General features: G+C 37.5%; 2 protein-coding genes across 2 annotated transcripts in view; one reads left to right on the top strand and one right to left on the bottom strand.

The window, feature by feature from the left end:
* Window positions 1-6,287, bottom strand: part of RTCA (RNA 3'-terminal phosphate cyclase) — a gene marked incomplete in the record, with an annotated part of 56,448 nt that extends 50,161 nt beyond the window's left edge. Inside the window, 1 exon segment of the mRNA XM_053693734.1 lies at window positions 6,102-6,287.
* A 286-nt stretch (window positions 6,288-6,573) lies between these two features.
* The window catches only part of DBT (dihydrolipoamide branched chain transacylase E2), a 26,130-nt gene continuing 4,938 nt past the window's right edge, over window positions 6,574-27,765 (top strand). Inside the window, 11 exon segments of the mRNA XM_053693733.1 lie at window positions 6,574-6,716; window positions 19,230-19,350; window positions 19,517-19,592; window positions 19,670-19,851; window positions 20,324-20,451; window positions 21,459-21,563; window positions 21,565-21,697; window positions 21,924-22,090; window positions 24,413-24,490; window positions 26,507-26,698; window positions 26,774-26,845. Coding sequence (XP_053549708.1) covers window positions 6,666-6,716; window positions 19,230-19,350; window positions 19,517-19,592; window positions 19,670-19,851; window positions 20,324-20,451; window positions 21,459-21,563; window positions 21,565-21,697; window positions 21,924-22,090; window positions 24,413-24,490; window positions 26,507-26,698; window positions 26,774-26,845 — 1,305 coding nt within the window. The 5' untranslated portion in view covers window positions 6,574-6,665.

Raw genomic sequence — 27,765 nt, 5'->3', positions numbered from 1 at the left:
TCACTGTTATATAGATATTTATCTCACTGTATATAGATATTTATCTCACTGTATATATAGATATTTATCTCACTGTATATATAGATATTTATCTCACTGTATGTATAGATTTATCTCACTGTATATATAGATATTTATCTCACTGTGTATATAGATATTTATCTCACTGTATATAGATATTTATCTCACTGTATATAGATATTTATCTCACTGTGTATAGATATTTATCACTGTGTATAGATATTTATCTCACTGTATATAGATATTTATCTCACTGTATATTAGATATTTATCTCACTGATAGATATTTATCTCACTGTATATAGATATTTATCTCACTGTATATAGTTTTTATCTCACTGTGTATAGATATTTATCTCACTGTATATAGATATTTATCTCACTGTATATATAGATATTTATCTCACTGTATTAGATATTTATCTCACTGTATATAGATATTTATCTCACTGTATATATAGATATTTATCTCACTGTATTATAGATATTTATCTCACTGTATATAGATATTTATCTCACTGTATATAGATATTTATCTCACTGTATATTAGATATTTATCTCACTGTATATAGATATTTATCTCACTGTATATATAGATATTTATCTCACTGTATTATAGATATTTATCTCACTGTATATATAGATATTTATCTCACTGTATATATAGATATTTATCTCACTGTATATAGATATTTATCTCACTGTATATATAGATATTTATCTCACTGTGTATAGATATTTATCTCACTGTATATATAGATATTTATCTCACTGTATATAGATATTTATCTCACTGTATATATAGATATTTATCTCACTGTATATATAGATATTTATCTCACTGTATATAGATATTTATCTCACTGTATATAGATATTTATCTCACTGTATATAGATATTTATCTCACGTGTATATAGATATTTATCTCACTGTATATATAGATATTTATCTCACTGTATATAGATATTTATCTCACTGTATATATAGATATTTATCTCACTGTATATATAGATATTTTATCTCACTATAGTATAGATATTTATCTCACTGTTTATAGATATTTATCTCACTGTGTATAGATATTTATCTCACTGTATATATAGATATTTATCTCACTGTATATAGATATTATCTCACTGTATGTATTAGATATTTATCTCACTGTGTATAGATATTTATCTCACTGTATATATAGATATTTATCTCACTGTGTATAGATATTTATCTCACTGTATATAGATATATTATCTCACTGTTAATAGATATTTATCTCACTGTATATATAGATATTTATCTCACTGTATATAGATATTTATCTCACTGATATATAGATATTTATCTCACTGTATATAGATATTTATGCTCACTGTATATAGATATTTATCTCACTGTATTATAGATATTTTATCTCACTGTATATAGATATTTATCTCACTGTGTATAGATATTTATCTCACTGTATATAGATATTTATCTCACTGTATATATAGATATTTATCTCACTGTATATAGATATTTATCTCACTATATATAGATATTTATCTCACTGTATATAGATATTTGTCTCACTGTATATAGATATTTATCTCACTGTGTATAGATATTTATCTCACTGTATATATAGATATTTATCTCACTGTATATAGATATTTATCTCACTGTATATAGATATTTGTCTCACTGTATATAGATATTTATCTCACTGTATATATAGATATTTATCTCACTGTATATAGATATTTATCTCACTGTATATATAGATATTTATCTCACTGTATATAGATATTTATCTCACTGTGTATATAGATATTTATCTCACTGTATATATAGATATTTATCTCACTATATATAGATATTTATCTCACTGTATATAGATATTTATCTCACTGTATATAGATATTTATCTCACTGTATATAGATATTTATCTCACTGTATATATAGATATTTATCTCACTGTCAGTATATACGATATTTATCTCACTGTATATAGATATTTAATCTCACTGGTATATATAGATATTTATCTCACTGTATATAGATATTTATCTCACTGTGTAATAGATATTTATCTCACTGATAGTATAGGATATTTATCTCACTGTATATATAGATATTTATCTCACTGATCTATAGATATTTATCTCACTGTATATAGATATTTATCCTCACTGTATATAGATATTTATCTCACTGTATATATAGATATTTATCTCACTGTATATAGATATTTATCTCACTGTATATAGATATTTATCTCACTGTATATATAGATATTTATCTCACTGTATATATAGATATTTATCTCACTGTATATATAGATATTTATCTCACTGTATATAGATATTTATCTCACTGTATATAGATATTTATCTCACTGTGTATAGATATTTATCTCACTGTATATAGATATTTATCTCACTGTATATATAGATATTTATCTCACTGTATATAGATATTTATCTCACTGTATATAGATATTTATCTCACTGTATATATAGATATTTATCTCACTGTATATATAGATATTTATCTCACTGTATGTATAGATATTTATCTCACTGTATATATAGATATTTATCTCACTGTGTATATAGATATTTATCTCACTGTGTATATAGATATTTATCTCACTGTATATATAGATATTTATCTCACTATATATAGATATTTATCTCACTGTGTATAGATATTTATCTCACTGTGTATAGATATTTATCTCACTGTATATAGATATTTATCTCACTGTATATATAGATATTTATCTCACTGTATATAGATATTTATCTCACTGTGTATAGATATTTATCTCACTGTATATATAGATATTTATCTCACTGTATATAGATATTTATCTCACTGTATATATAGATATTTATCTCACTGTATATATAGATATTTATCTCACTGTATGTATAGATATTTATCTCACTGTGTATAGATATTTATCTCACTGTGTATAGATATTTATCTCACTGTGTATATAGATATTTATCTCACTGTATATATAGATATTTATCTCACTGTGTATAGATATTTATCTCACTGTGTATAGATATTTGTCTCACTGTATATATAGATATTTATCTCACTATATATAGATATTTATCTCACTGTGTATAGATATTTATCTCACTGTGTATAGATATTTATCTCACTGTATATATAGATATTTATCTCACTATATATAGATATTTATCTCACTGTGTATAGATATTTATCTCACTGTGTATAGATATTTATCTCACTGTATATATAGATATTTATCTCACTGTATATATAGATATTTATCTCACTGTATATATAGATATTTATCTCACTGTATATATAGATATTTATCTCACTGTATGTATAGATATTTATCTCACTGTGTATAGATATTTATCTCACTGTGTATATAGATATTTATCTCACTGTATATATAGATATTTATCTCACTGTATGTATAGATATTTATCTCACTGTGTATAGATATTTATCTCACTGTGTATAGATATTTATCTCACTGTGTATAGATATTTATCTCACTGTATATATAGATATTTATCTCACTGTATATAGATATTTATCTCACTATATATAGATATTTATCTCACTGTGTATAGATATTTATCTCACTGTATATAGAAATTTATCTCACTGTATATATAGATATTTATCTCACTGTATATATAGATATTTATCTCACTGTGTATAGATATTTATCTCACTGTATATAGATATTTGTCTCACTGTATATAGATATTTGTCTCACTGTGTATAGATATTTATCTCACTGTGTATAGATATTTATCTCACTGTATATAGATATTTGTCTCACTGTATATAGATATTTATCTCACTGTGTATAGATATTTATCTCACTGTATATAGATATTTATCTCACTGTATATATAGATATTTATCTCACTGTGTATAGATATTTATCTCACTGTGTATAGATATTTATCTCACTGTATATATAGATATTTATCTCACTGTATATATAGATATTTATCTCACTGTGTATAGATATTTATCTCACTGTATATAGATATTTGTCTCACTGTATATAGATATTTGTCTCACTGTGTATAGATATTTATCTCACTGTGTATAGATATTTATCTCACTGTATATAGATATTTGTCTCACTGTATATAGATATTTATCTCACTGTGTATAGATATTTATCTCACTGTATATAGATATTTATCTCACTGTGTATAGATATTTATCTCACTGTGTATAGATATTTATCTCACTGTGTATAGATATTTATCTCACTGTATATATAGATATTTATCTCACTGTGTATAGATATTTATCTCACTGTGTATAGATATTTATCTCACTGTATATAGATATTTGTCTCACTGTATATAGATATTTATCTCACTGTATATATAGATATTTATCTCACTGTGTATAGATATTTATCTCACTGTATATAGATATTTGTCTCACTGTATATATAGATATTTATCTCACTGTATATAGATATTTATCTCACTGTATATAGATATTTATCTCACTGTATATATAGATATTTATCTCACTGTATATATAGATATTTATCTCACTGTATATATAGATATTTATCTCACTGTATATATAGATATTTATCTCACTGTATATAGATATTTATCTCACTGTATATAGATATTTGTCTCACTGTATATAGATATTTATCTCACTGTATATATAGATATTTATCTCACTGTGTATAGATATTTATCTCACTGTATATAGATATTTATCTCACTGTATATAGATATTTGTCTCACTGTGTATAGATATTTATCTCACTGTATATAGATATTTATCTCACTGTATATATAGATATTTATCTCACTGTATATAGATATTTATCTCACTGTATGTATAGATATTTATCTCACTGTGTATAGATATTTATCTCACTGTATATAGATATTTGTCTCACTGTATATATAGATATTTATCTCACTGTGTATAGATATTTATCTCACTGTATATAGATATTTGTCTCACTGTATATATAGATATTTATCTCACTGTATATAGATATTTATCTCACTGTATATAGATATTTATCTCACTGTATATATAGATATTTATCTCACTGTATATATAGATATTTATCTCACTGTATATATAGATATTTATCTCACTGTATATATAGATATTTATCTCACTGTATATAGATATTTATCTCACTGTATATAGATATTTGTCTCACTGTATATAGATATTTATCTCACTGTATATATAGATATTTATCTCACTGTGTATAGATATTTATCTCACTGTATATAGATATTTATCTCACTGTATATAGATATTTGTCTCACTGTGTATAGATATTTATCTCACTGTATATAGATATTTATCTCACTGTATATATAGATATTTGTCTCACTGTATATATAGATATTTATCTCACTGTATATAGATATTTATCTCACTGTATATATAGATATTTATCTCACTGTGTATAGATATTTATCTCACTGTATATATAGATATTTATCTCACTGTGTATATAGATATTTATCTCACTGTATATAGATATTTATCTCACTGTGTATATAGATATTTATCTCACTGTATATAGATATTTATCTCACTGTATATAGATATTTATCTCACTGTATATATAGATATTTATCTCACTGTGTATATAGATATTTATCTCACTGTATATAGATATTTATCTCACTGTATATATAGATATTTATCTCACTGTATATATAGATATTTATCTCACTGTGTATATAGATATTTATCTCACTGTATATAGATATTTATCTCACTGTATATATAGATATTTATCTCACTGTGTATATAGATATTTGTCTCACTGTATATAGATATTTATCTCACTGTATATAGATATTTATCTCACTGTATATAGATATTTGTCTCACTGTGTATATAGATATTTATCTCACTGTGTATAGATATTTATCTCACTGTGTATAGATATTTATCTCACTGTATATAGATATTTGTCTCACTGTATATAGATAATTAGATATTACTAGGGTGTATATAATAAAATCTAATACCTCAATATGATACAATATAAAACAATGTAACAATTTGCAGCCGCTCTATACCGTATTACTGATACTCAAGCTCCGCCTCTTCCTGTCCCGTCTTTCTCGGTACCTCACACAGTGTCACGTGTGCCGGTGGGTTTATACAGCAGCTGCCGCCAGCAGGAAGTGCGTGAATAGTAAGCGCCCTGGTACTGGCACCGGGGAGGGCACACGTGGTACCGTGTATGCCACTCACCTGTACATCACTCCCCGCCCTCTCGTTATTGGTTCGTACAGCCCCGCCCCTGGTTACCGGTTTGTATAGCCCCGTCCCCTGGTTACCAGCGTATTTAGCCCCGCCTTCTGCATTTGTAACCTCGTCTATTTCGTTTCCAGATGATTATGTGCCACTAACCCCGCCCCTGACGCTGATTGGTCGGCAGCATCACACATTTTACCTTTAAATGAGTCCTTGATTCCTCCTGTCACTTTACTTACCCTTGAAGCCCTCCTCTGCTGTTGATTGGCCCGGTTTGCTCCGCCCCCAATACTGATTGGATGAACAGTGTCGAGCTCTGCTGCTGATTGGGTGACTGTTCCACACCTCCTTAGTTGATTGGATGTTCTGTACTTCTAAATAAGATGGCGGCGGTGCGGTTTGTGCGGTGCTGGAGTCGGACTCTGGGTCGCACGGTAAGTGGAGGACGTGGTTTACTTTACATATATACTATGTGTCATTTGACAGGTGGCCTTACCCGATATAGTCACCTACCGCCATATACCGGGGGCAGTACTGCCAGCTGGTGCCCTCAGTCACATGCATTAAATGCCTGATCTATATATGTGACTAGCCTGGTGTGAGGTGCCCCTAGTCACCTGCATCATATACCTGATCTATATATGTGACTAGCCTGGTGTGAGGTGCCCCTAGTCACATGCATTATATACCTGATCTATATATGTGACTAGCCTGGTGTGAGGTGCCCCTAGTCACATGCATCATATACCTGATCTATATATGTGACTAGCCTTGTTTGAGGTGCCCCTAGTCACATGCCTCATATACCTGATCTATATATGTGACTAGCCTTGTGTGAGGTGCCCCTAGTCACCTGCATCATATACCTGATCTATATATGTGACTAGCCTTGTTTGAGGTGCCCCTAGTCACATGCCTCATATACCTGATCTATATATGTGACTAGCCTTGTTTGAGGTGCCCCTAGTCACATGCATCATATACCTGATCTATATATGTGACTAGCCTTGTTTGAGGTGCCCCTAGTCACATGCCTCATATACCTGATCTATATATGTGACTAGCCTTGTGTGAGGTGCCCCTAGTCACCTGCATCATATACCTGATCTATATATGTGACTAGCCTTGTTTGAGGTGCCCCTAGTCACATGCATCATATACCTGATCTATATATGTGACTAGCCTAGTGTGAGATGTCCTCAGTCACATGCATTAAATGCCTGATCTATATATGTGACTAGCCTTGTGTGAGGTGCCCCTAGTCACCTGCATCATATACCTGATCTATATATGTGACTAGCCTTGTGTGAGGTGCCCCTAGTCACATGCATCATATACCTGATCTATATATGTGACTAGCCTTGTTTGAGGTGCCCCTAGTCACATGCATTATATGCCTGATCTATATATGTGACTAGCCTAGTGTGAGATGTCCTCAGTCACATGCCTCATATACCTGATCTATATATGTGACTAGCCTGGTGTGAGGTGCCCCTAGTCACATGCATCATATACCTGATCTATATATGTGACTAGCCTAGTGTGAGATGTCCTCAGTCACATGCATTATATACCTGATCTATATATGTGACTAGCCTTGTGTGAGGTGCCCTCAGTCACATGCATTATATACCTGATCTATATATGTGACTAGCCTTGCGTGAGGTGCCCTCAGTCACATGCATTATATACCTGATCTATATATGTGACTAGCCTTGCGTGAGGTGCCCTCAGTCACATGCATTATATGCCTGATCTATATATGTGACTAGCCTTGCGTGAGGTGCCCCTAGTCACATGCATTATATACCTGATCTATATATGTGACTCACCTGGTGTGAGGTGCCCCTAGTCACATGCATCATATACCTGATCTATATATGTGACTAGCCTTGTGTGAGGTGCCCTCAGTCACATGCATTATATGCCTGATCTATATATGTGACTAGCCTTGTGTGAGGTGCCCCTAGTCACATGCATTATATACCTGATCTATATATGTGACTCACCTGGTGTGAGGTGCCCCTAGTCACATGCATCATATACCTGATCTATATATGTGACTAGCCTTGTGTGAGGTGCCCCTAGTCACATGCATCATATACCTGATCTATATATGTGACTAAAAGTGTGTTTAGGGTTAGCGCTAAATTAAAGCTTAAAGAGGGTGTAAAGATAGATATTCCGTAAGAGTTATATATATTTTTCTTATATAGTGATATTCATATAAACATTGTGTTTCATATAAAAAGTTTTAATAAAAATTAAAAATACAAATAAAGATGGATGCCGGCATCAATTCTATATGGAAAATTAGATACAATGTATACAAATGTAGCGTTATATTATAAAACAATGACAATATAACAAAATAATTAAAAGCAATTTGAACAGGTTTTATATATTAAACTTTAAAGAAAAAATAGCGATTATCACCGTGCATATAGGTGTTAGATATTTGTATTGATATTACCTTATATGCAGAGATTTGTGTATATTCGCTATTTCAATGGACCGGGACTCTCAGTATTTAGTCCTGTATTGATTATGTTTTTTGAAACAGTTTCTATTTGTCGGCAGTTCTCTCAAGGAAAAAGGTCAAAGTTCCAATTTTAATTTTCCCTGCCGTATGATGTCCGTGTCCTGATATTTTTCTTTATATCAACTCTGTGGTTTGTGATGGCTTTGTATGCGTATCATATACGCCGTATCGAATGTCAGCGTGACAGTGAAATCTCTGTGTTGTTGTGGGGAGATTTCTCCTTGTGGTTAATTGCCTCCAAGTGGTTCCGGAGCAAAGTTGAAGAGAAGTAGATTGTTTGTTGAGTCACCGCTGTCTTATTTCACAGCGGTTAAATTATAAGAAGGATAGTGATCAGATCATGGGTTAGGAATTATACTTATAGAACTGCACATGCTTATGTTTAGTTCAAAGTACCCAGCCTACTGCACTATATCCGACTTAAATGAAAGTATCCAAAAGTAGCAATCTTTCCAGTGAGCAAAGTTCTACGCGTTTCAGCCGCTTGGGCCTTTATCAAGATGCTCACCTGGGGGATTCACCTGGTTTAAAAATGTTCAGCTTTGTTCTGATTGGTGGTTATTTGATTGGTGCATATTGAATTGTTACATCGTATGAACTTTTAAAGTTTTTTCAGGGTACCTTTCGAATAGCTTATTAAGTTTCAAAAAATCATAATAATTAGTCCCATGTAAAAGAAACACATATGAATCACATTATGATATTTATTTACAGCTTTATCCCTATATCAGTTATTCCTATATTAATTAGCGCTATTGTGGATATTTAACCCTTAATCTCTGTAGTCGACCTGTGGTATTGTCTCTGAGATTCTACCAATATTGTTAGACATCTAAATATATGTGTATATATGGTGAGCCTAAAGAGATATATATATATATATAGAGGGTAATGTAAAATATGTGTATATTACAATATAAAAATAAAAATTGCAAGACATATGAGACAAGTTAAAAATTATATGATAAAAAATCAATAAATTATGCATACATACATCTGATTGTAATGACGTATGCATATAGTAATCCATTTAATTATATTAGCGATCAGGAGAGTATTAAATAATGTGTCAGGATGCTAATATAGCCATCCTTTTTTAAAAAATATGTTGTTCTGAATATATAAATTTTATAAGTATATAAAAAAATTTTTTTATATAAATGAGAAATTCAAGTACATAAAAAAATTTTTTTTAAAGTGCATAGAAAATTATTTGCAAAATGTATAAAAACATATAAAAAATAAATAAAAATATATACTCCTCAATTTATATATGTATTATATTTGCCCATGTATAATCTCTAGGTTTAGTATAGTGACATATCGCAGAGGGATTATTATATGATGATGAGGTTTGGACTTGACTGTCTATTAAAAAAGGCCATTCAGATCCAGCTCTGAGTTTAATCCAGATTTTACCCTTTACAAGACACACCACGTTCAAATAGAAATAGGACTTTTTCAGATAATAGACCACCCACCTTTCCAAACAAGGAGAACTCCATCCAGAATCCACATTTTTTAGAGCAGTCCCCTGCTCAGGCAGGGACATCCAGAGATTTTATGGAAATAGGAAAACCCCAAAGAAATCAGTGGGGAAAAAGAAGGTTAGAGGCAGAAGAGGGAGAGGAACCAGACAACAAAACACAAAGGAGGTAAAAATAGACACCAAACCTTCAGGAATATTTAATCTCAGTAAATGTAATATTAACGATACACAGGCTAAAGTACTCAATAAAGGGTTAACGTTTGCACCTTCGTGCAAGCTTAACAAATTCGAAACTTTGATCAACATTAACCAATATATCCGCAAGCTAACATTAAAAAGATATTTTCTAAAAAATCCTATACAGGATAAAACTACATATACCAATAGTCAATATATCCACACAAATATGAAGGCTAAATCAAGTTTTTTTCCTATTCAAGAGAAAAGCGAACATATAAAATTATTTGAAGAAAACATAAAAAAAGATTTAGATCTTTTAGATCAAACTCGTCCTTTTAAAAAAAACTTAACAAACAAAGAATTAAATACACTCAAAGAATTACAAAATAATAAAGACATAACAATAAAGCCCGCCGACAAGGGTGGCGGTATTGTCATAATGGATACAGACTACTACATCAGCGAATCATATAGATTGTTAAAAGATACCACTACCTACACACAACATAAACAGAATCCACTTAAACACCAAAAAATAAAACTAGAAAGTCTATTAAAAGAGGCTAACGAAAAAGGAATACTAAATAATTCAGAATTAGAATTCATAACCATCACACATCCAAAGACACCAACATTTTACTTTTTACCAAAGATTCACAAACATTTACAAAAACCCCCAGGACGTCCCATCATCTCAGGAATAGAGTCACTCACATCAAATCTTTCTCAATACATAGACTTTTTCTTACAGACATATGTCAGCAAATTACCAGCATACTTACGAGATTCCACACAGTTCTTAAATCAAATTGAAAATATAGAATGGCAGGAAAATTTCACCCTTGTAACATGCGACGTGAGTTCGCTTTACACCAATATATCTCATGATATAGGGTTAGAAGCTATACAAACATACCTAGACAGAGACAAAGAACTCCCCATCCTACAAAATAAATTTATCCTTGATTGTATTAATTTCATTCTTCATAATAACAGTTTTCTTTTCAAAAATGATATCTTCCTACAAATAAAAGGAACTGAAATGGGCACAAGGTTCGCCCCCAGTTACGCCAATCTATTTATGGGACTATTTGAAGAATTAAATATATACAATAGCCCATGGGGGGGCGAACCTTGTGCACTATTGCAGGTATATAGATGACATATTTATCATATGGCGAGGAGACACAGAACTTTTAGAATCATTTATAGAGGATATCAATTCAAATGATATGGGTATTAAATTTTCTCATGAATATAGTAATCAAAAAATAAATTTCTTAGATATTGAACTGAACATTATATCTAATAAAATTCATACTCAAACATATTTTAAAAGCACAGATGCTAACAATTATATACATCATGAAAGTTGTCATCTAAATTCATGGAAATCAAATATCCCTAAAGGTCAGTTCATGAGAATCAAAAAAAATTGCTCAGATATAGATAATTACGAAACCCAGTCACAAATATTAACTAAAAAGTTCATAGAAAAAGGATACAATGCAAAAACAATAGAGAAAACTAAACTAAAAGTAAAACAATTAGATAGAAATACATTACTAAAATCAAAAAATAAAAAGAAAAACCAGGACTTTAATACAGACAACTTATTCATTCCATTCATAACAGAATATAGTACCCAACATATGGAAATTAAAAGAATCCTCCAAAAACATCTCCCCGGATGTTCAGACTATCTTTCAAGAAAACTACAAAAACCTAGAAACCACGCTGATAGCGGACTTGTCCAGATGGAAGAACAAGTCTATCTCTTGGCTTGGACGAATAAATGTCATTAAGATGAATGTGCTACCCAGACTGCTTTACATACTCCAGACAACACCAATTCCCCTCCCGGGGAACTACCTACTAAAATTGCAAAACTTAATAGAGCAATACATCTGGGGGGGGGGTCAGACCCAGAGTAGCCAGGAGAACTTTGTATCTACCTAGGGACAGAGGGGGACTGGGAGTCCCAAACATACAAACGTACAAACAGGCAATCACGCTAGGCAGACTGTTAGATTGGTGCTCCAATGACCCCAACAAAGAATGGGTACGACTAGACTGTGACATCTTGGACACAAACAACGCGGGACTAGGTGCCTGGACTCTGGAGAAGGATAGACATACAGCCATAACAAAATACCCCTTGTTGATGGACTTCTACTCAGTATGGGACAAGATAGTATGTACCACGACACACATCACGACTAAACACTCTCCGCTGACTCCCATCTATCACAATGCAGAGCTGCCATGGAACTACCCAGACAATAGAACCACCCCCGACACACCCTTTAAAGACTACACCATCATGACACTGACTGATGGACATAAGCTCAAGACTCACGCGGTTATCTCTGAAGAACTATCTAACCTGACGATGAGCTGGTACTCACATACGCGGCTAAATCATTATCTCATGACACACAAACACAGATCATGCCTTACTAGACCACCTACCACATTTGAGACCTTATGCCTGAAAGACACACCAACTGCACATGCAATCTCATTACTCTACAAACTTTTACTGACAGACGAAGCCCAGACACTCCCCTCTTACACAAAAGCATGGGAAAGAGAGTGGCAGACCGAGATAGGCTATGAGGACTGGCAGAATGCCTTTCTAGTGACCAAAACATCCTCAATATCTATGAGAGTGCAAGAATCTAGTTATAAATGCATGGCAAGGTGGTACCTCACACCTAGTAGGCTGCAGAAGATTTACAAACAGGCCTCTGGCAAATGCTGGAGAGACTGCGGAGAACAAGGCACACCTACACACATATGGTGGGACTACCCTAAGCTAGATGAATACTGGGTCGCAATTCTTAACCACATGGAACTAGTCCTGGGGAAACCCCTACAAAACACCCCAAAAACATTACTATACCTTTCTCTGCCCAAATTACCCTGTAAAGCGAGCAGAGCTCTACTAATACTTATGCTGAACGGAGCAAAATTACTGATCCCAAAACATTGGAAGTCTAGAATCACACCGACTTTTAAAGAATGGCAAGAACAAGTAGACACGCTGCTACGACTAGAAAGATACCACCACACTCAACATGGCACAGTAGACACTCACGAGATAATGCTGGAGCGCTGGGCAACACACAGACAACAGACAACGTAAGACAATACAGCTGATAGCACAGACTACTGAAACCCTCAATGACACTTCCCTTCCCCAACCCTCTCCCTCCCCCCCCACCTTTCCCCACCACCTTCACCTACCACTCATGAAACGCAAATAAGCAAGACCCACACAATCCCAAACAACGGGAATACGGAGAATGAATGGCATCATAAAATCCCCGCTACTGCACATAGCAAACAGATCCCATGTACATCCCCCCTTCCCTTTTCTCTCTCTCCCATTCTCCAGCAACTTAGATCTGTAGTTGTATAGCTTAGTAGGACTGGCCGTAGAGTGCCAGAGACAGTGCACTAATGGACTTTGGACTTTCAATATACAAGTGCACTCAGAACTGCTTTTTGATCCTCCAGGACTTTAACTTTACCTGCCCTATGAGCAGTTTGCAATTTACTATGCTTTAAGGGGCCAAGGGAAGAACGTTCTTTATGTTAATTCATATATCACAATTTGTAATACAATGCTTCAGCGAACCTGTATTTGCACACCTCATGGAAAATTTGAAAAGTTTGTAACCATTTGAATATCTTTGAATAAAGCTCTTTTGAAAAAAAAAAAAAAAAGAATCCTCCAAAAACACTGGCACTTAATAAAAGAAGATAGAATATTAGGTGAAAAAGTGAAAGGCCAGCCAGATATAATTTTTAAAAAAGCAAAAAATCTTAAAAGTTTACTGTCACCTAGTGAATTCAAGGAAAGAAAAATAATAAAAGATAGAGATCTTAAAGGTAATGCATTAAGAGGCTATTTCCCGTGCAACACATGCAAAGCATGTACATATAGTACAAAAATTAAAGAAATTAATTCTTCATATAACAAATACAGTGTTAAAATTACACAAACTCTAAGATGTGCAGATAACAATATAGTGTATTGCATAAAATGTTCTTGTAATTTATTATATTTTGGACAGACCAGTAGAACACTACGTGATCGAATAAGGGAACATATCCTAAAAATTGAACACGGATCAGAAGAAACTAAACTCTATTCTCACTTTAAACAAATTCATTCAGGGAATCTTAAAGATTTTAAATATTGGGGGGGTTAAAAAACTTAATCTAGGAATTAGAGGAGGCAACATCACGACATTACTATGTAAAAAAGAAGCTGAATACATCTTTAATTTTAAAACACTCTACCCCTCTGGATTAAACTCAGAGCTGGATCTGAATGGCCTTTTTTAATAGACAGTAAAGTCCAAACCTCATCATCATATAATAATCCCTCTGCGATATGTCACTATACTAAACCTAGAGATTATACATGGGCAAATATAATACATATATAAATTGAGGAGTATATATTTTTATTTATTTTTTATATGTTTTTATACATTTTGCAAATAATTTTCTATGCACTTAAAAAAAATTTTTTTATGTACTTGAATTTCTCATTTATATAAAAAAAAATTTTTATATACTTATAAAATTTATATATTCAGAACAACATATTTTTAAAAAAAGGATGGCTATATTAGCATCCTGACACATTATTTAATACTCTCCTGATCGCTAATATAATTAAATGGATTACTATATGCATACGTCATTACAATCAGATGTATGTATGCATAATTTATTGATTTTTTTTATCATATAATTTTTAACTTGTCTCATATGTCTTGCAATTTTTATTTTTATATTGTAATATACACATATTTTACATTACCCTCTATATATATATATCTCTTTAGGCTCACCATATATACACATATATTTAGATGTCTAACAATATTGGTAGAATCTCAGAGACAATACCACAGGTCGACTACAGAGATTAAGGGTTAAATATCCACAATAGCGCTAATTAATATAGGAATAACTGATATAGGGATAAAGCTGTAAATAAATATCATAATGTGATTCATATGTGTTTCTTTTACATGGGACTAATTATTATGATTTTTTGAAACTTAATAAGCTATTCGAAAGGTACCCTGAAAAAACTTTAAAAGTTCATACGATGTAACAATTCAATATGCACCAATCAAATAACCACCAATCAGAACGAAGCTGAACATTTTTAAACCAGGTGAATCCCCCAGGTGAGCATCTTGATAAAGGCCCAAGCGGCTGAAACGCGTAGAACTTTGCTCACTGGAAAGATTGCTACTTTTGGATACTTTCATTTAAGTCGGATATAGTGCAGTAGGCTGGGTACTTTGAACTAAACATAAGCATGTGCAGTTCTATAAGTATAATTCCTAACCCATGATCTGATCACTATCCTTCTTATAATTTAACCGCTGTGAAATAAGACAGCGGTGACTCAACAAACAATCTACTTCTCTTCAACTTTGCTCCGGAACCACTTGGAGGCAATTAACCACAAGGAGAAATCTCCCCACAACAACACAGAGATTTCACTGTCACGCTGACATTCGATACGGCGTATATGATACGCATACAAAGCCATCACAAACCACAGAGTTGATATAAAGAAAAATATCAGGACACGGACATCATACGGCAGGGAAAATTAAAATTGGAACTTTGACCTTTTTCCTTGAGAGAACTGCCGACAAATAGAAACTGTTTCAAAAAACATAATCAATACAGGACTAAATACTGAGAGTCCCGGTCCATTGAAATAGCGAATATACACAAATCTCTGCATATAAGGTAATATCAATACAAATATCTAACACCTATATGCACGGTGATAATCGCTATTTTTTCTTTAAAGTTTAATATATAAAACCTGTTCAAATTGCTTTTAATTATTTTGTTATATTGTCATTGTTTTATAATATAACGCTACATTTGTATACATTGTATCTAATTTTCCATATAGAATTGATGCCGGCATCCATCTTTATTTGTATTTTTAATTTTTATTAAAACTTTTTATATGAAACACAATGTTTATATGAATATCACTATATAAGAAAAATATATATAACTCTTACGGAATATCTATCTTTACACCCTCTTTAAGCTTTAATTTAGCGCTAACCCTAAACACACTTTTTTTTTTCATGAACTTTTTTGGTTAGTCAGGAGGTCTAATCACAAACACTGGGTTAAGTTTAAGGGTAGTCCGAGTGTAGTATCTTTAAATATAAACCCAAACTTCTATATATGTGACTAGCCTAGTGTGAGATGTCCTCAGTCACATGCATCATATACCTGATCTATATATGTGACTAGCCTTGTCTGAGGTGCCCCTAGTCACATGCATCATATACCTGATCTATATATGTGACTAGCCTTGTGTGAGGTGCCCTCAGTCACATGCATTATATGCCTGATCTATATATGTGACTAGCCTTGTGTGAGGTGCCCCTAGTCACATGCATTATATACCTGATCTATATATGTGACGTGCCCCTAGTCACATGCATTATATACCTGATCTATATATGTGACTAGCCTAGTGTGAGATGTCCTCAGTCACATGCATCATATACCTGATCTATATATGTGACTAGCCTTGTCTGAGGTGCCCCTAGTCACATGCATCATATACCTGATCTATATATGTGACTAGCCTTGTGTGAGGTGCCCTCAGTCACATGCATTATATGCCTGATCTATATATGTGACTAGCCTTGTGTGAGGTGCCCCTAGTCACATGCATTATATACCTGATCTATATATGTGACGTGCCCCTAGTCACATGCATTATATACCTGATCTATATATGTGACTAGCCTAGTGTGAGATGTCCTCAGTCACATGCATCATATACCTGATCTATATATGTGACTAGCCTTGTCTGAGGTGCCCCTAGTCACATGCATCATATACCTGATCTATATATGTGACTAGCCTTGTGTGAGGTGCCCTCAGTCACATGCATTATATACCTGATCAATATATGTGACTAGCCTGGTGTGAGGTGCCCCTAGTCACATGCATCATATACCTGATCTATATATGTGACTAGCCTGGTGTGAGATGCCCATAGTCACATGCATCATATACCTGATCTATATATGTGACTAGCCTGGCGTGAGGTGCCCTCAGTCACATGCATCATATACCTGATCTATATATGTGAGGTGCCCCTAGTCACATGCATCATATACTTGATCTATATATGTGAGGTGCCCCTAGTCACATGCCTCATATACCTGATCTATATATGTGACTAGCCTTTTGTGTGAGGTGCCCCTAGTCACATGCCTCATATACCTGATCTATGTATGTGATTAGCCTGGTGTGAGGTGCCCCTAGTCACATGCATCATATACCTGATCTATATATGTGACTAGCCTGGTGTGAGATGCCCCTAGTCACATGCATCATATACCTGATCTATATATGTGAGGTGCCCCTAGTCACATGCATCATATACCTGATCTATATATGTGAGGTGCCCCTAGTCACATGCATCATATACCTGATCTATATATGTGACTAGCCTTGTGTGAGGTGCCCCTAGTCACCTGCCTCATATACCTGATCTATATATGTGACTAGCCTAGTGTGAGATGTCCTCAGTCACCTGCATCATATACCTGATCTATATATGTGTCTAGCCTGGTGTGAGGTGCCCCTAGTCACATGCATCATATACCTGATCTATATATGTGACTAGCCTTGTGTGAGGTGCCCCTAGTCACATGCATCATATACCTGATCTATATATGTGACTAGCCTGGTGTGAGATGCCCTCAGTCACATGCCTCATATACCTGATCTATATATGTGACTAGCCTGGTGTGAGGTGCCCCTAGTCACATGCCTCATATACCTGATCTATATATGTGACTAGCCTGGTGTGAGGTGCCCCTAGTCACATGCATCATATACCTGATCTATATATGTGACTAGCCTTGTGTGAGGTGCCCCTAGTCACCTGCATCATATACCTGATCTATATATGTGACTAGCCTTGTGTGAGGTGCCCCTAGTCACATGCATCATATACCTGATCTATATATGTGACTAGCCTGGTGTGAGATGCCCTCAGTCACATGCCTCATATACCTGATCTATATATGTGACTAGCCTGGTGTGAGGTGCCCCTAGTCACATGCCTCATATACCTGATCTATATATGTGACTAGCCTGGTGTGAGGTGCCCCTAGTCACATGCATCATATACCTGATCTATATATGTGACTAGCCTTGTGTGAGGTGCCCCTAGTCACATGCATCATATACCTGATCTATATATGTGACTAGCCTTGTGTGAGGTGCCCCTAGTCACCTGCATCATATACCTGATCTATATATGTGACTAGCCTGGTGTGAGATGCCCCTAGTCACCTGCATCATATACCTGATCTATATATGTGACTAGCCTGGTGTGAGGTGCCCTCAGTCACCTGCATCATATACCTGATCTATATATGTGACTAGCCTGGTGTGAGGTGCCCTCAGTCACCTGCATCATATACCTGATCTATATATGTGACTAGCCTGGTGTGAGATGTCGAGTGTCCTGCCCTGTGCCCTCATCCTTATATGTGAGATGTCTCTTTTACGTTATGTCTCCATTTCATAGTCCATATCTGATCTCTTGTGTGTGTGCCCATGTGTTGGGGCTTTTCACCCCTCCTTTATCGCTGTACCGCATTCTCCCTCATTGTCTCTGATCACCAGTTTCTTCCCCAGAAATGTGTGCGGCAATTGAGTTCCTGCAGCAGGATCTTGGGGGTCCATTCCCCACATCCCAGAAGACCACCGCCTGGGGTCTTTCTTCAGCCATTGCACAGATTCTTCAGAAGTGCCTCAGGTAAACATTAGCCGTCTATGGGACTGTTCCATACGTATGTTATATACACTTTGCTATCCTGTGTATTAGAGTCATGCCCCTTAAGGCCAAATGGTCGCTGGATGTGTGCCCGCGCACCCCTTCCAGCCCGTCAGGTCGCTGAATGCACTGCTATTTTATTTTTTAGTCTTGAATGGCCAGATTGTTCAGTTCAAGCTGTCAGACATTGGAGAAGGAATCACTGAGGTTACAGTAAAAGACTGGTAGGTGAATACCCCTTGTGTGTGAGAGATTACACATTTTATTGCTTGCTCTTACCTTGTCCTGTCTCTGCACTCAGGTATGTCAAGGAGGGTGACACTGTGTCCCAGTTTGACAGTATTTGTGAGGTGCAGAGTGACAAGGCTTCTGTGACAATCACTAGCCGTTATGATGGAGTTATCAGGAAGCTACATTACAACGTGGATGAGATCGCACTGGTGGGAAAACCGCTGGTGGACATTGAGACAGACGTATTAAAGGGTCAGTGAGAGGGGGCTGTGTTTGTGAAGAGGGGGCTGTGTTTGTGAAGAGGGGGCTGTGTTTGTGAAGAGGGGGCTGTGTTTGTGAAGAGGGGGCGGTGTGTGTTTGTGAAGGGCGGTGTGTGAGTGAGATGGGGGGGGGGTGAAGTTGTGGGGGTGAGTGAGTGAGAAGGGGGGGTGAGGGGGGCTGTGTGTGTGTGTGTGAGGGGGGGGGTGTGAGTGAGAAGAGGGGGCTGTGTGAGTGAGAAGAGGGGGGGTGTGTGTGTGAGAAGAGGGGGTTGTAAGGAATAACCTTTTTTTGTCCTTCTGCAGACATCTGTCCCAGGACCTGTCTCCCCCCCCCTTGTCCCAGTCTGCACACGGCTGTGTAGCAAATAAGCCAAACCTACAGCTTTTTGTTTCTAGATAATTTTTCTCACCTCACAAGAAGCTGCTGCCTATAGGCTCAGTTCTTCAGTCTTTTGTTTCCCCAGATGTGGCCCCAGAGGAAGATGTGGTGGAGACCCCAGCAGTGTCTCATGAGGAGCACACCCACCAGGCGATAAAGGGACACAAGACTCTGGCGACTCCAGCTGTGCGCCGTCTCGCTATGGAGAACAACGTATGTTGTGTATAGTGCTGTAGCGAGTGTTTGTGACAGCCGCGTCACTGCAGGTTAATAAGTAGCTCTCTAGTCCCTGCAGTGACATCGAGGGATGTAACTGGTTTATATAGCAGTAGCTCACTATGCGGCAGCACATGACATCACCTGTTAGGCACCTACATCCCGCCGGGTGAGAAGTGGGTAAAGCAAAGGTCACACTAGCAGCCCTGTATCACCTTTAAAGGGACATGAAACCCAAAATTCTCTTTCATGACCATTTTCAGCAACTTTCCTATTTACCTTTAACTGTGCTTTATTCTTTTGGTCTCCTTTGTTGAAGGAGCAGCACTGCACTACTGGGAACAGCTGAGTCAATGACAAGAGGTATTTATGTGCTAGCTCCCAGTAATGCATTGCTGCTTCTGAGCCTACCAAAGGACACCAAAAGAACAAAGCACTTTAGATAACAGAAGTACAACTGAAAGTTGTTTAACATGAAATGTGTTATCTGAATCAGGAGAGGTTTTTTTTTTTTTTTTTTGGAGTCATGTCCCTTTAACCTATCTAGGCAGCACTCCATAAGCTGACGTTACAGAGTGTGGGGAGAGGTCCGGCTGTCTCAGATGGGGCTTTGACAAAGTGAGGTGCCAAAATGTTATTTGTAGAGCGCCAACAGGTTCCGAAGGTAGGGGCAGTAAAGAGTTAACATCTGACTTTTAGCTTCACTTTATCTTTAGTGTCTTTTGTACTAAATTTTAATAAAACCTTCACAAATTGGAACTAATTTAGATTATCAGAAAAAACTATACCTACAGTATGCTTAGCACAGGGTTACTAACTAGTACAGGTACCTACGGTATGCTTGGCACAGGGTTACTAACTAGTACAGGTACTTACGGTATGCTCAGGAAGGCTTAACTGGTCGCTAAAGAGCCACCAGCATGTCCTGCAGCAGTTTGGGTGGGTAAAGCAGGATTTAGAGTTGTGATCTGAAGGCTCCTGGGTTACACAGACTCTCTTTACAGATCAAGTTGAGTGAGGTGGTGGGCAGCGGGCGTGATGGGCGCATCCTTAAAGAAGACATCCTGAGCTTTCTAGCCAAGCAAACTGGAGCCATCCTGCCCCCCTCCCCCCCAGATCGAGATCACACCCCCACCCCCACAGGCAGAGGTTCACACGCCCTATGAGAAACTCCCCAGTATCCATGCGTCTCTTACCAAACCCGCAGTGTTCACAGGAAAGGACGTCACTGAGCCTTTGAAAGGTAAGTGTCACAATGACAATAGAAGCTGGTATTGCTCTTCCAGATAGGCTTGTCCCGCGTCTTTCTCTTTTTTTTTTTTTTTTTTTTTTTTTTTTTTTTTCCCCCTCTCTCTCTCTCTCTCTCTCTCTCTCTCTCTCTCTCTCTCTCTCTCTCTCTCTCTCTCTCTCTCTCTCTCTCTCTCTCTCTTCTCCTGTTACTGCTTTCTCACTGGAGATTTTGTCCTTAGGGTTCCACAGGGCAATGGTAAAGACCATGTCAGCAGCACTGAAAATCCCCCACTTTGGGTATTGTGATGAGTTGGACATAACAAGGCTGGTGCAGCTAAGAGAGGAGCTGAAGCCGGTGGCCGAGGCCCGTGGAGTCCGTCTGTCCTTTATGCCGTTCTTTCTAAAGGTAAAGAACTGAGATGCCATGATGGATAAATAGCACCCACAATACTACAGGTTACTAGTGATAAAGGGACGTGAGCTAATACTACAGGTTGCTAGTGATAAAGGGATGTGAGCTAATACTACAGGTTGCTAGTGATAAAGGGATGTGAGCTAATACTACAGGTTACTAGTGATAAAGGGACGTGAGCTAATACTACAGGTTGCTAGTGCTAAAGGGACGTGAGCTAATACTACAGGTTGCTAGTGCTAAAGGGACGTGAGCTAATACTACAGGTTGCTAGTGCTAAAGGGACGTGAGCTAATACTACAGGTTGCTAGTGCTAAAGGGACGTGAGCTAATACTACAGGTTGCTAGTGCTAAAGGGACGTGAGCTAATACTACAGGTTGCTAGTGCTAAAGGGACGTGAGCTAATACTACAGGTTGCTAGTGCTAAAGGGACGTGAGCTAATACTACAGGTTGCTAGTGCTAAAGGGATGTGAGCTAATACTACAGGTTGCTAGTGCTAAAGGGACGTGAGCTAATACTACAGGTTACTAGTGATAAAGGGACGTGAGCTAATACTACAGGTTGCTAGTGATAAAGGGACGTGAGCTAATACTACAGGTTGCTAGTGATAAAGGGACGTGAGCTAATATTACAGGTTACTAGTGCTAAAGGGACGTGAGCTAATACTACAGGTTGCTAGTGCTAAAGGGACGTGAGCTAATACTACAGGTTGCTAGTGCTAAAGGGACGTGAGCTAATACTACAGGTTACTAGTGCTAAAGGGACGTGAGCTAATACTACAGGTTACTAGTGCTAAAGGGACGTGAGCTAATACTACAGGTTACTAGTGCTAAAGGGACGTGAGCTAATACTACAGGTTACTAGTGCTAAAGGGACGTGAGCTAATACTACAGGTTGCTAGTGCTAAAGGGACGTGAGCTAATACTACAGGTTACTAGTGCTAAAGGGACGTGAGCTAATATTACAGGTTGCTAGTGCTAAAGGGACGTGAGCTAATACTACAGGTTGCTAGTGCTAAAGGGACGGGAGCTAATACTACAGGTTGCTAGTGCTAAAGGGACGTGAGCTAATACTACAGGTTTCTAGTGCTAAAGGGACGTGAGCTAATATTACAGGTTGCTAGTGCTAAAGGGACGTGAGCTAATACTACAGGTTGCTAGTGCTAAAGGGACGGGAGCTAATACTACAGGTTACTAGTGCTAAAGGGACGTGAGCTAATATTACAGGTTGCTAGTGCTAAAGGGACGTGAGCTAATACTACAGGTTACTAGTGCTAAAGGGACGTGAGCTAATACTACAGGTTGCTAGTGCTAAAGGGACGTGAGCTAATACTACAGGTTACTAGTGCTAAAGGGACGTGAGCTAATATTACAGGTTGCTAGTGCTAAAGGGACGTGAGCTAATACTACAGGTTGCTAGTGCTAAAGGGACGTGAGCTAATACTACAGGTTACTAGTGCTAAAGGGACGTGAGCTAATACTACAGGTTACTAGTGCTAAAGGGACGTGAGCTAATACTACAGGTTACTAGTGCTAAAGGGATGTGAGCTAATACTACAGGTTGCTAGTGATAAAGGGACGTGAGCTAATACTACAGGTTGCTAGTGCTAAAGGGACGGGAGCTAATACTACAGGTTGCTAGTGCTAAAGGGACGGGAGCTAATACTACAGGTTGCTAGTGCTAAAGGGACGGGAGCTAATACTACAGGTTGCTAGTGCTAAAGGGATGTGAGCTAATACTACAGGTTGCTAGTGCTAAAGGGACGTGAGCTAATACTACAGGTTACTAGTGCTAAAGGGACGTGAGCTAATACTACAGGTTACTAGTGCTAAAGGGACGTGAGCTAATACTACAGGTTACTAGTGCTAAAGGGACGTGAGCTAATACTACAGGTTGCTAGTGCTAAAGGGACGTGTTTTTAATGCTACATGTAATTATTTCACTATAACGGCCATTTAAGATAACGAATGTTTGACTAATTCAGTCTCACTCTGATTACTGTTGTCTGTAACCTCTTCATCCTCTTCCTTGTTTGCGTTTTATATATTTAAAGGAGCAGTAAACACAGCAGATTTGCATAATAAACAAATGCAAGATAACAAGACAATACAATTTCATATACGTATAGTCTGTGATTTCTTGCACATGCTCAGTCGGAGCTGGTGACACAAAGTGTAAATAGAAAAGACTGCACATTTTTTATTAATGGAAGTAAATTGGAAAGTTGTTTAAAATGACTGCTGTATCAGAATCATGAACATTTTAATTTGACCTGAGTGTCCCTTTTTTATTGCTCCATTTTCTCTCTTCACAGGCTGCCAGTTTGGGCTTACAGCAGTACCCAATACTCAATGCATCGGTGGATGAGAGCTGCCAGAACATTACCTACAAGGTGCGTGTGTGACCAGTACGCAGCCTACACAGTGAGTGCTTATGGTAGGGGGGGGGATATGACAGAACATTACCTACAAGGTGCGTGTGTGTGTGACCAGTAGCGTTACGCAGCCTGCACAGTGTGTGCTTATTGTAGGGGGGGGATATGACAGAACATTACCTACAAGGTGTGTGTGTGTGACCAGTAGCGTTACGCAGCCTGCACAGTGTGTGCTTATTGTAGGGGGGGGATATGACAGAACATTACCTACAAGGTGTGTGTGTGACCAGTAGCGGTACGCAGCCTGCACAGTGTGTGCTTATTGTAGGGGGGGATATGACAGAACATTACCTACAAGGTGTGTGTGTGACCAATAGCGTTACGCAGCCTGCACAGTGTGTGCTTATTGTGGGGGGGGGGGGATATGACAGAACATTACCTACAAGGTGTGTGTGTGTGACCAGTAGCGTTACGCAGCCTGCACAGTGTGTGCTTATTGTAGGGGGGGGATATGACAGAACATTACCTACAAGGTGTGTGTGTGACCAGTAGCGTTGCGCATCCTGCACAGTGTGTGCTTATTGTAGGGGGGGATATGACAGAACATTACCTACAAGGTGTGTGTGTGACCAATAGCGTTACGCAGCCTGCACAGTGTGTGCTTATTGTAGGGGGGGGATATGACAGAACATTACCTACAAGGTGTGTGTGTGACCAGTAGCGGTACGCAGCCTGCACAGTGTGTGCTTATGGTAGGGGGGGGGGGATATGACAGAACATTACCTACAAGGTGTGTGTGTGTGACCAGTAGCAGTACGCAGCCTACACAGTGTGTGCTTATGGTAGGGGGGGGATATGACAGAATATTACCTACAAGATGTGTGTGACCAGCGGCGGTATGCAGCCTGCACAGTGTGTGCTTATGGTAGGGGGGGGGGGAATATGACAGAACATTACCTACAAGGTGTGTGTGACCAGCAGCGGTATGCAGCCTGCACAGTGTGTGCTTATGGTAGGGGGTGGGGATATGACAGAACATTACCTACAAGGTGTGTGTGTGACCAGTAGCGTTGCGCAGCCTGCACAGTGTGTGCTTATTGTAGGGGGGGGGGGGATATGACAGAACATTACCTACAAGGTGTGTGTGTGACCAGTATGCAGCCTACACAGTGAGTGCTTAGGGTAGGAGGGGGATGTGACAGAACATTACCTACAAGGTGTGTGTGTGACCAATAGCGTTACGCAGCCTGCACAGTGTGTGCTTATTGTAGGGGGGGGATATGACAGAACATTACCTACAAGGTGTGTGTGTGACCAGTAGCGGTACGCAGCCTGCACAGTGTGTGCTTATGGTAGGGGGGGGGATATGACAGAACATTACCTACAAGGTGTGTGTGTGTGACCAGTAGCAGTACGCAGCCTACACAGTGTGTGCTTATGGTAGGGGGGGGATATGACAGAATATTACCTACAAGATGTGTGTGACCAGCGGCGGTATGCAGCCTGCACAGTGTGTGCTTATGGTAGGGGGGGGGGAATATGACAGAACATTACCTACAAGGTGTGTGTGACCAGCAGCGGTATGCAGCCTGCACAGTGTGTGCTTATGGTAGGGGGTGGGGATATGACAGAACATTACCTACAAGGTGTGTGTGTGACCAGTAGCGTTGCGCAGCCTGCACAGTGTGTGCTTATTGTAGGGGGGGGGGATATGACAGAACATTACCTACAAGGTGTGTGTGTGACCAGTATGCAGCCTACACAGTGAGTGCTTAGGGTAGGAGGGGGATGTGACAGAACATTACCTACAAGGTGTGTGTGACCAGTAGCGGTACGTTGCCTGTACAGTGTGTGCTTAGGGTCAGAGGTATGACAGAACATTACCTACAAGATGTGTGAACAGCAGCGGTACGCAGCCTACACAGTGAGTGCTTAGGGTTGGGGGGGATATGTCTTTGGTAGAGGATTGTTGCCACCTGGGCGATAGACTAGGACTAAATACAATTTATGTAACATATTTCTTTGTCCCTTTAGGCCTCACATAATATTGGAATCGCTATGGACACTCGCCAAGGCCTCATTGTGCCTAATGTGAAGAACGTGCAGGTTCGCAGCATCTTTGAGATTGCGGCTGAGCTGAATCGCTTGCAAGCCCTGGGGGCCACAGGACAGCTTGGGGCCAGTGACCTGACTGGTGGGACTTTTACGCTGTCTAATATTGGATCGGTGAGGAACAGTTTGTCTATAAATATTAAGGTGCACAGTTTTGTGTACAACTGACATAAATTTGTTTCTTTCTAGATTGGGGGCACCTACGCCAAACCAGTTATATTACCCCCTGAGGTGGCAATAGGAGCCCTCGGAAAACTGCAGGTTGGTTTATTAACGTACAGTGCCCCAGGGTTAAGTCAAACGCATGTTCATGTGGGTAAGCGAGAAGGCACGTGCTTAATTCGACTTAAAGGGACAGTAAACTTCTATAAAATGTCTAGTTTTGTGCTTTAAAACACAAATTATGTGACATACGACATAAAGCAGTGAAGATATAGTCATAGCTAAACACATTCAATAAGGAAGAGTGGAATTGTGTGAGTGAAGCTAGAAATTACTAGACAATGACTAGAACTAAATACAGCTGAGCTGTGTGTATATATATATATATATATATACATACTGTGTGTGTGTATATATACCTCGGCTGTGTGTGTGTGTGTATATATACCTCGGCTGTGTGTGTGTGTGTGTATATATACCTCGGCTGTGTGTGTGTGTGTATATATACCTCGGCTGTGTGTGTGTGTGTATATATACCTCGGCTGTGTGTGTGTGTGTATATATACCTCGGCTGTGTGTGTATATATACCTCGGCTGTGTGTGTGTGTATATATACCTCGTGTGTGTGTGTATATATACCTCGGGGGGGGGTGTGTGTGTGTGTATATATACCTCGGGGGTGTGTATAAAACATATATGCATAAGTTTAGGCACCCCTGACAATTTCCATGATTTTCATTTATAAATAATTGGGTGTTTGGATCAGCAATTTCATTTTGATCTATCAAATAACTGAAGGACACAGTAATATTTCAGTAGTGAAATGAGGTTTATTGGATTAACAGAAAATGTGCAATATGCATCAAAATGAAATTAAAGAGGTGCATTAATTTGGGCACCCTTGTCATTTTGTTGATTTGAATACCTGTAATTACCTAGCACTGATTAATTGGAACACACAATTGGTTTGGTGAGCCCATTAAGCCTTGAACTTCATAGACAGGTGCATCCAATCATGA

The sequence above is a fragment of the Bombina bombina genome, chromosome 10 (genome assembly GCF_027579735.1).
Source record: "Bombina bombina isolate aBomBom1 chromosome 10, aBomBom1.pri, whole genome shotgun sequence".
NCBI lineage: Eukaryota > Metazoa > Chordata > Amphibia > Anura > Bombinatoridae > Bombina > Bombina bombina.
Note: the sequence above shows the minus strand (reverse complement) of the source record. Positions and strands in the feature narration are given on the sequence as shown.